The following is a 10,551-nucleotide window of genomic DNA, read 5'->3' on the forward strand; positions in this document are numbered from 1 at the left end:
ACAGGTACCAGGCCTGTAGCACTGGAGGACTATGATATCCTCCATCTGAGATCACCCATGCAGGAGACAGTGACTCCCGAGCCAAATGGCATGGGTGTGTGAAAAAGTGAAAGTGGACATACAGATGCCAGAGCAAATTGGATGACGTGTGCTGTGACACGGATGAGCCTTAAGACACTGTGCTAAATGAATAAGCCAGTCACAGAAAGACACATACTATGTGGTGTAGGAAGTAGTCTCTCATATGTTGTTGAGGGGCATGATATGTACAGAGATGAGCACAGAGGATAATTGTTACAATAGTGCTATAACAACAAAAGACTGGAAGCAACATAACTGGCTGTTCGGTCCATCTGTGTGATGCACCTGCCTGTGCTATTAGAAGAGAGTGAATAGGCGATGGTGATGCAAAATAGAGCTGATATTTGTGGAACATTTGCCATTTGTATGTGTGACATGTTGTTCTAAGTGCATTATGTATTATTTAATCTTTTTTTTTTTTTTTGGTTAGTATTGAAGTTTGAACTGAGCGCTTCACACTTGCTAGGCAGGTGCTTGCTCTACCACTTGAGCCACAACACCAGCCCCTTTTTTGTGTGTGTTGGGTATTTTTTGAGATAGGGTCTCACTTCTTGCCCAGGCAGGCCTCAAAACAAGATCCTCTTGATCTCTGCCTCCTGAGTAGCTAGGATTATAGGCATGAGGCACTACATTTAATCTTAACTACAGTCTTATAAGGTGTGTGCTCCAGATACATTTTAAAAATATAGAAACTAAGAGATAAAGACGTTAAGTAGGACTGGAGGTGTGACTCAAACAGTAGAGTACCTATTTTTATGCTACCATTTGCTTAAAAATGGAAGTTGCATGTACATATATACATGTATGTGCACATTTGAATAAGTACAGGGCAGTGCTGTCCATAGAACTTGTGACAATGCTAATGGTCTATGTTGGCACTGTCCAATTTAGTAGCCACAGTCCAGAGGTGGCTGTAGAGCACTTAAAGGGTAGTTAATGGGACTAGGAAATTAAATTTTGTATTTAATGTTAATGAGCGGCTATCATATTGGCCATTGCAAAAGGAGGCAAAAGAATGTTAGTTGGAAGAGCAGATTCCATAATTAATCGTTTCAAAACTGTTGATGTAATCTATTCGCTGCATATGAGAGATGAGTAAGCTAAATGCCAGAAAAATTGAGTCAGTTTCCTGGAATTGTAGTCACACTGCTGCTTATGCAATAGAGGAAGGAGGAGCTGGTTGTAATTTGGGTTGGTTTTTTCCTCTTTAGAGTAAAAGAGGAAAGACAGCATGAGCCCAGACATGCTAACATCATCAATGGTCTAATCCGTTGATGAGTTAGTTCATAGCTGAATGACTCCTGGGTTCCCAAAACTATGTGGGGAATCCCACCAGTGACTTTCTCATTCTTTGAGGTCAGAGCACACATGCTCCCCTACCTTCAGACCCAGTGTGTCTCTCCCTGCTGCTGCATTACATTTGGTAACTATTCCAGTCAGAGACCATGCTTCATTACAGCACTTTACTGTAGAGGGACTTGACCCATTTGCTGGCTGTAATTACAGATACAAGAGCTGTGATTTGATTGTACTTGCTTATGGTTTGGATATAAATGTCCCCAAAGGCTCATGTGTTGACAGCTTGTTCACAAGCTGCTGGCACTATTGAGAGGTGACTGAAACATGAGGGCACTAACCTCGTCAATATTCTAATCCATTGATGAGTTAGTTCATAGCTGAATGGGCTATTAGGAGATGGGGCCCAGTTGGAGGAAGTAGGTCAGTGGGGTGTGACTTTGAAGAGTTTACCTTGTCCCCTACACCTTTCTCTCTCTGTTTCCTGGCTTTTATGAGGTAAGCAGCTTCCCTGTGCCATGTCCTTCCACCATGATGATTCTGCATTGCCTCAGGCCTAAAAGCAAGGGAACCAACTGACCATGGACTGAAACCTCTGAAACCAGGAGCTAAAATAAAGATTTCCTCCTTTAAATTGTTTTTCACTAGTACTTTGACATAGTGACAAAAAAGCTGACTAACTCATACTCCCAGCTTAGAGAGTTGAATCATTAGTGAAGGTAGTTCATAAGATTTCCTCTCCATTTCCATGGGGGAGCTGGCAGGTATAGGTAAGTCTCAGCTAGGAGAAGGATTTAGGAGTTTAGGAATGCTAACAAATGACTGAGCCTGGAAAGTGGGAAATAGGGTGATTCTTGCGTCCGAGCAGAGAATCACTTGAAACCCATTCTGAGAGGTACAGGTACAAGCTGAGAGGAGAGGAGCTGCTCAAAGGATGCTGTAGGAGAGACAAAGTCGTGCCGAGTCCTGACAGTTCATCTTCCTGTGCAGTGTGGGCTGTGCAGGGTTGGACTCTTCCAGGTCAAACCTTCAGTTCCTTCAATGGGAACGGAGTGGGAGGAATCACTTTAAGAGTGAACTCTTCCAATTAAACTCTAGATTTAATGCAATTCTGATTAAAATCCCAACAGAATTTCTCTAGTCTCAAATTTAATAATAATTTTAACTCACCTGGAAAAATAAGCAAGAATAGCCAAGAAAACTTTGAGAAGGAATAATGATGGAGGTAGGTTTGTACTGCCTGGCTGTGGCAGATAGGCTCTCCTTCACAAATAATTCTGCCCTCCTTTACAGGTATCAGAGAGAGAACACAGTTTATGAAGTTTTCTTCATAAATGTGGTTCCTGTGGCTTGTGTTTAAGATTATGCCTGTCATTTAATCTACTAGATTGACATTTTTTTTAAGTCTTAAAAGATAAGGAGAAGTTGTCAGACTTGATTTGGGATTAAGTAGAGAAATAAATGATTAAAGCAATACAGCAGTACTATCAATATAATCAAGGTGGAAAGGAATTCCCAGGAAGCCCAATGCTATTTGTTTGAGGGACAAAAGGTTGGTTTTCATGGTCACCAAAATATGACCCTTTTGTAGCAACTGTCAAAGGAGTACATACAGTAAATGTGTTGGTTACCTACAACTGGGTAACAAACCACCCCAAAACTTAGTGAATTAAAGTAACAACAATGTTGACTGTTTTCCCCCACAAATCTGCAATTTAGAGTGACTCCTCTCTGCTTCCAGAGGGCTAGCAGCTGGAACAGCTGAGGGCTGGCTAGGCTCTCTCCATGGATTTCCACATACACCAGGAGCCTCAGGGGCCCCAGAGAAAATGTTCCAAGAGTCCAGGGTAGAAACTTAACGACTCCTCATGATCTGGCCTTGAAAGTCCCAAATATGGCTTCCTCCACATCCAAACAAATTATGAACGCCATCCCAGATCCAAGGGAAAAAGAATTAGATGCCACCTCTCCACTGAAGGATTCCAGACTTTGAGGCTATCTTTAATCTTATCACATAAGAAAAAATATAAGGTGTCTATTTTGACTTTCTAGTAAGTCCTTAGTTATATCTTCCTTCCCTCATCTATAACTAAATTATCTTTTCTTCTTCCTAGGCAGGTGCTGTACCACTCAAGCCATGCCGACAGCCCTCTTTCATTTTAGTTATTTTTCAGATAGGATTTCATGCTTTTTGCTCAAAGCTGGCCAGCCTCAGACTGTGTTCTTCCTACCTACTGCCTCCCATGTAGCTGGGACCGTTAAGTGTATACCACCACACTCACTTGTGGTGTTGAGATGGGGTCTTGCTAACTTTGTGCCTAAGCTGGCCTCAGACTAAGATTCTCCCAACTCCACCTTCCAAATAACTAAGATTACAGAAATGAGCCACAGTGCTTGGCTATTTCTGGCCTATTGAAATCTTTTTAGATCCTGAGTCTATTTGATGTTCTTTATCCTTCCCAGATGTCTTCATCTAAGTCACTGGACATGTAAGACCAACCCTCTAAGTTGACATTTATTCAAATAATTATTGAAAAGCGTCAAAAACCTATTGAAACCCATCAAAACCCAGCACATTCAATTTTTCCCATGAGGTTTACAGAAATGTGTACAGATCAGAAAAGTATGTCACCAGTTATTTTTATAAAAAATTTTTAGACTTTCAGAAAAAGTTTACCCAGCCTAGCTGATAGACCATTAGGATATCTCAAGATTCCCCATTCTATACAGTAAAGCTGCAGTAAACATATTTATAGATGTCATATGACTTTTTCCTCTAGAATACAACCCTCAGTGTGATATTATTGGGTCAAGTAATTTCATTTTTTAAAAAATACTTCCAGTTGCCTTCCTAAAATTCTATACATGTATATTCTAATAGCCAAATTAAGAATACCACTTTTCCACATCTTTATTAACTGTGAATTAGCAGTCTTCTAAATTTCCAGTGACTGAGAGTGCTGTTTCACTTTTTATTTTCCAGTGAGGCTGAACACCTCTTCCTATGTAGACTGGATTTTGTCTTTGGTTACATTCCTTTGCCAATTTTTACTTACGTTATCTCCTTTTTTTTGTTTTAACCTGTTTAAGGTCCTCTTAAATTTAGTTATCTCGTTGATTATAGGAATATATGCTGAAGAGTAATCATTTGCTCTGTATGGACTGTTTTTAATTTTCTCATACAGAAACTTAATTATGTAGTTAGATTTATCAGTCCTTTTGTGCTTTTTGAATTTTATGCTTTAGACAGCTTACTTTTCCCCAAGATCATAAAGCTAGTGATCTTTATTTTCTTCTAATGATGTTATAATTTTACTTTTTAAATTTATCCCTCTAAACATAGTGAAACCCACATAAAATTATTGTAAAAGGGAAGAGAGGAGAAAGGAGGGAATATAATAGAGGGGGTGAACTTGTTCAAAGCAGACTGTATGCACCTATGGAGTCATCACAATAAACCCCCTTGTATGCTAATAAAAATAACTTTTTAAAAGAAATGAAAAAAGGTATCCATCTAGAGCTCACCTTGAGAAAGCAAGCACAGGACTGACCCCAAGAGAAAGGTCACACTTGAAGTGACACCCTAGTCACCAGCTCTCTGCCTGGCCACACTTTTCACGTCGAGGTGCAGAGAGCTGACGCATGAGGAGAGCAGGGGCCAAGGAGGCAGCTGGAGAGAGCAGCTGAAGCAGCTCATATGGAGTGGAACAGCACAAAGGGGAAGGCTCCCAGAAGCCCCTGTGCAGGTCTCCATAGGTCCACGGCCACCAGCTGTGCTGTCTTTGTATAGGGCAGGTTCACTTGAGGTTGGCCAGATAGCCTGAGACTACAAGAGAGAACCATAACTGGATGATACATCCATATGCCTGAGGCAAGGAGTAAATACTGAATACAAGCGTGGGAAAGAGACTGTAGGCCACGTTTGTTTCCATGCACAGGAACCCAGTTAGTTATCTGTGCTCATGCTCTACATTCTCTCTTACCAAATCGTCAAAGGAAGTTTGATCCTCCCTGGGCTCTTACTATATGTGCTGACCCTGAGTGAAGAAATCTTTTGTTCTCTGTAATCTGTGACATTGTTATATGCCCTACTTACCCCCCACAAAAAAAATTTAGTCTGATTCCATAGCTGTGACAAGAAAGACATATTTAAAAAAAAAAAAAAAAAAACCAGAGAGATCCTGGGAGTGGGGATGTTTAGGTCACTATGAGCCTATAGAAGTAAACATGCTGTTTTCCATTCCGTCTTCTGCCTTTTTCTCAGACACTCTGCTCTTTTTAACTGTGTTTAAACTTTGGCACTTAGTGTTTAACTGTGTTTAAACTTTGGCACTTAGTGCACACAGTCAGTCCATTCAGGAAGCCTAGTGGGGGTGGGTACCCAGAGCTCCTCAGAGGAGATGGAGTGGTGGGAATAAGGTCAGTCAGCCTCCTAATCCAGCTGTGTCCTCAGCAGAGTTGGGCCCAGAGCACATTTCAGTGCATGCTCTGCAGCTTCTCTCCCCTGTGATTAATGTTTCCACCAAATGTTGGCGTTTCCAGGCAACACAAGATAAGTGAGATGAATCTTCTAGACACAAAGGCTCTGGGTTGCTGGGTTTTAACTTTGCTTCTGCATTCATCCTTCTGGAACTGTGACCATACTCAATCTCTACAGGAGGCAGTCTTGTGTATTTGTCAAAGTTAGGTCTTAGCCTCTCATGTAGGATTCAGTGTATCCATTTTTGTCAAATGACCTTTACAGCACTAAGAGAGGCAAAATTCTGTTTCTTCTATATTTCTCAGTCCTAGAAATGTAACCTACTTTGGAGATGCTTGGAATGTTCCCTCTTTTATGTCTGAAACTTCCTTTAGTCAGAAAGACCAGGCTTGCTCCATAAAGCCCAGCTCTTTTACTTCTTCTTCCATCTGCTCAACGAGGCCCACCTATTCCTGTTCTTAGCCTTCTTGGGGTCTGTGGGTGGATCCAGCATGCCATGGAGCTCACTGCAGTCTATAGATGACTTCACAAGAGAGCATTGTAAGCCATGTGGCTCTCCCAAAGTGATGTGAGGGGAAACATCTAACAAGGCACTCATACCTCACCTATTTTCTGGGATTTATCTTACATTCATGTAAAACAAAACAGACAAATATGAGCATGTGACTAACTCCTCATTCACAAAAGTATACCTCCTTGCTCACAGAAACAGACCTCCACAATTGGTAACGAAGCTACTTTTGTGATAATCCCAGCAAAAGCCAGCATTGAGGTGTGTAGAGCACTTTGAGGGTTGACAGTCATCCACTTATTTGGGACATCATGCCTGGACCCACGTTTGTAGTAGATGTTGAGCCAGCTGTGTTGAGTTTGCAATTGTTGACACTCTTGGTGCTCAAATCTAATTAAGAGGCCATTTCAAATGGCATTCAGGAAACAGAATGAGATTGTTCCGCCCAATGATTTTAAATAGTAAGGTTTTTATTTGACAGTGACAGTGCAACGTTCTTGGAATGAGTATAATAATTACAAATCATAGCTGATTTTCCTCCATCTCTGCCAAACAGTAAAAATCTTTAAACATGAAGAATATTGTATACAGTACTCAAAATAAGAGTGGGAGCTCCTACTAGCAGAATGCAGGGTTATGGAAGGTAGTAATAAGGAAAGAGAATAATACAAACAATAAACTTCATTGGTTAGCATCAAGTTACTTTTTTGTAAGGGTGAAAGCAGAGAGGGACTTCCTTATGCTGGCTCAGCTAGACAGGAATCTCCTATTTTCAGGGAAAACTGGTCTGTGGTGAGATCCATCTCCCTCCTTGCAGTTTCAATGTAATAATGGGACATTTAGCATGAGAGACTCCCTTTTGGTTTGGTTTGGTCTGATCTAAAGCAACGACCCCATAATTTTTGTTTCACAATATCAGAAATGACACATGCTATGTGTGCTTAAAATGTTCTTCTTATATTTTGGAAAGAGAAAGATCTAGCAAGTTTTAAAAGCTTTAAGTGTAAAGCACAATTGGGAAGAAGGGAAGATGGAGGGAGAATCTGGCCAGTTTGGACACATAAGTTCCTTGACATGGTAACATCTGCCATGCTAAGAGCAGTGCTTCCCACCTCAGAGCCTATGCCACAGAGAACATGGTTCTAGTTTTTTTAACTGACAAAAATTAAAGCATAAAGGTGTCTACCCTGACTCCCTCTAGAATCTGCTTTCTCCCATCCTAGCTCTCTTGTTCACTCTTGTCCTACATGCGAATAGAGCAAACTGCCAAGTGTGCTTCCAGTGCTGCAAATGGCGTTGAGCTCCATGCTTAGGTCAGCCTGTCTCATGCCCTCCCTACTTCATCCTTCCCTGCAAGGCAGTGTCCCATAGCGAACAGCACATATGCTTCCCAGTCACACAGAACTGGCACTCTAAGCCCAAGTCTGGCACTAGCGATATTTCTTTTTGCTGTAGCTCTCTTGTCTGTAAAATGGGTTTTAATAGTACTTACCATGTTTGGCAGTTCTGAGGAATCAGAATATGTACAATGGCAGGTAAGTGGAGACATTTGACAGATGTCCTTACCTTATCACCCCCACCATTTTTGGAGCCTAAGGCTGAAGGATTCATAATTAATAGACTTTGGTCTTGGTCATTACACACCATGTAAAATGAGATGGTAGATGTCAACATTGCCTGCAGAAGGAACACTTCCAAGTGTGCTGTCAGGCTTGCTCCCATTTACACAGCTGCCACAGGGGCCATCATAAACAATAAACAAGAGCAGGTGGCCTCTAGAAATAAAGCTTGACTCCCTCTCCTCCACACAACAGGTACATGAGAGATGGATTTGGAGATGGGGGTCTCTGGCGACCTGTTTGCATAAAATGTTTCTGTGTTTTGGGAAGAGAAAGGCATGGAAAGTTTTAAAAACTTTAGGTATAATGAGAACTGATACTGTACATGGCAAAGGAAGGGAATTTGATTTATGTAAGAGTTGTAATGCTTGCATTCTCCAAGGCTGGCCTGTGCTTCCCCCAGGTTCCCCTTCCCAGACTTGATGTTCATAGTGTATGGTTTGAGTGCTTAGATAGGTTGTACCTTTCCAACCTGTTTCTTTCCTCTGCTTTTTAAATGCACAAACCGCTTCAGAAAATATAAAATCAAGTGTTAGCCATTTCTAAAGTAGTTTCCAGCCCTCATCTGGTCACTGCTGAACCCAAAGAGACTTTGAAGCCAAAACTCCAAAGGATCAGTTTCCCAGTGGTCCTGGCTATTGCACAGTTGTCTTGAAAACCAAGATAGGTCCCCTTGCAACAAAGGCATTCTCAGACTTTTATGTAACACCAATGCTCAGCAACAATTAACCATTTTGGTAGTGCTTGAGTCATGAAAACCAGAAAGACACATTATTATGGTGATGCATTGCTTTCAGTCAGATATCCTTCCCCAATAAGTATAATTGCAAAGCAGAGTTGAGAACATATCCAACAGCCTGTGCTGAGGGATGGAGAAGGGGGAGTAGGGGATCTAGAGCCCACCAGATCATCCTGGGTCTGGTACAAGGTGAGAGAAGGTTTGCTAGGAAGATCCCCACTGTTTGGGTAACCATACTTGGTACATGTCATGCCGCCTCTTCCCATCTCAGTTTCTTTACCTATCAAATGAGTCATTTGACTAGCCTCATGGTTCCACTAACAGTGGAAATCTAGATAAAAATGAGATCATAGGCTATTTGCTCCCAAAACCCTGTGGCAACTTCTCAGGTAACATTATGCAATATTTTGTTACATATTTCCACCTATGTTCTCTTCTCCAAAACTTCTTTACACACACCTTGAGAAGAATGTCATCAAATCTCCCTCTCCATTCCAGCTTAACTTCATCTTCCCCTTTCCTCTCCTTTACACTGCAGATTGCCTCTGATGGAAAAAAAAACACTCTAAACCACCTCCCAGCTGCAGTCAGAACTGACTCTATTGTTGTAGTGCTGTGTTTGGTCATTTGGGCAGAGGGAAGGAAGTGCTGTCAGTGTCCACTCCATTAGAAGGAGCCAGCAACCGTCACCTTCTCTTGGCTTTCTTGGCTTTCCTTTTCCATGGGATGGGGTGTCTTGAGGAGGAGCAGGAAGGTCTCCCTGCCTTCAACAACTATGTGGAGATTGCAAAAAGGAGCTCTGCACTTATACCTAGTATTTCCCATGGCCCTAAGACAGCCCAGAACACAGACTTAAAGCTTAAGCAGGCCCCAACTCAGGCCCACTTCTGCAGTTCCTTGCAGGCCCCTCTCACAGCTGTTTCAAAACATTTGAGCAGCAACTGCACAGAACTGCCTAAGCATGAGTTTTGACAAGTCTTGGAACTGCACAAACTTGGAACAAGCTTTGTGACTCCAGAGAATGAAACTGTGAGAAAAAGTGGAGCAGGTCTGAGGACCTAAGAGGAAAAGGTGCCCCAGAGACTTTAGTCTCTAAAGTGGGAAGGGGATGCCTGTCCTGAAGGAAGAGCCCCATTTTTCCCATGTAGCCTCATGATCTCTGCGTGTTTGGTAAGCTAACAGGGAGACTGTTGAGCCTGAAGGGCTCTGTCTTGCCCTTGAGGAGCCTCTCCAGTTGAGAAAGGGAATGTAGCAGCAGAAGCAAGCTGCTGACCAGCTGCCTTGGCTTTACCTCTAGTTTTGTCTTGATCTACTTGTTGTCAATTGGGCTATGCATGATGACAATGGTGGTGGTGTGATCATTCTTCCTTGGTCAAATGGATGTGAGAAATGCTGGGATACACAAAGCTCATCTGGGGAGTTCATTTGACATCAAACACCTCACAGCCTTTAATGAATCCCCCCAGGGGCAGACCGGAATTCCCTACTGTTGTGCTTGTTGAAGTCTATCCTGTGAATGGAATGGATGGCAACAGGCTGTTCCTGGCATCAAAATTAAATTTCCAGAAAATTTGCATAATTTATAATGTTGTCTTTCTAAAAACTCAAAGGTAGATACCCATCTGAACACAGTATCCTTTGTATTCTGTGACATTGTACAATTTGGGGATTAATATTGTTTTTCCTTCCTTCCCCCACAGAATATTGACATCACCAATTTCAGCAGCAGCTGGAGTGATGGCCTGGCCTTCTGTGCTCTTCTCCACACCTACCTGCCTGCCCACATCCCATACCAGGAGCTGAACAGTCAGGAGAAAGTAAGTCA

At 42.1% G+C, this 10,551-nt stretch overlaps 1 protein-coding gene across 9 annotated transcripts in view; it reads left to right on the forward strand.

Annotated features, from left to right (window-relative positions):
- Positions 1-10,551, forward strand: part of Specc1 (sperm antigen with calponin homology and coiled-coil domains 1) — a 290,773-nt gene that overhangs the window by 250,117 nt on the left and 30,105 nt on the right. For all 9 annotated transcript variants that reach the window (XM_074046724.1, XM_074046723.1, XM_074046722.1 and 6 more), the window contains one exon: positions 10,427-10,543. In XM_074046724.1, the coding sequence (XP_073902825.1) occupies positions 10,427-10,543 (117 nt within the window). The remainder of the gene's footprint in view (positions 1-10,426; positions 10,544-10,551) is intronic.

This window comes from Castor canadensis, chromosome 11, assembly GCF_047511655.1.
Source record: "Castor canadensis chromosome 11, mCasCan1.hap1v2, whole genome shotgun sequence".
In the NCBI taxonomy this organism is placed as follows: Eukaryota; Metazoa; Chordata; class Mammalia; order Rodentia; family Castoridae; genus Castor; species Castor canadensis.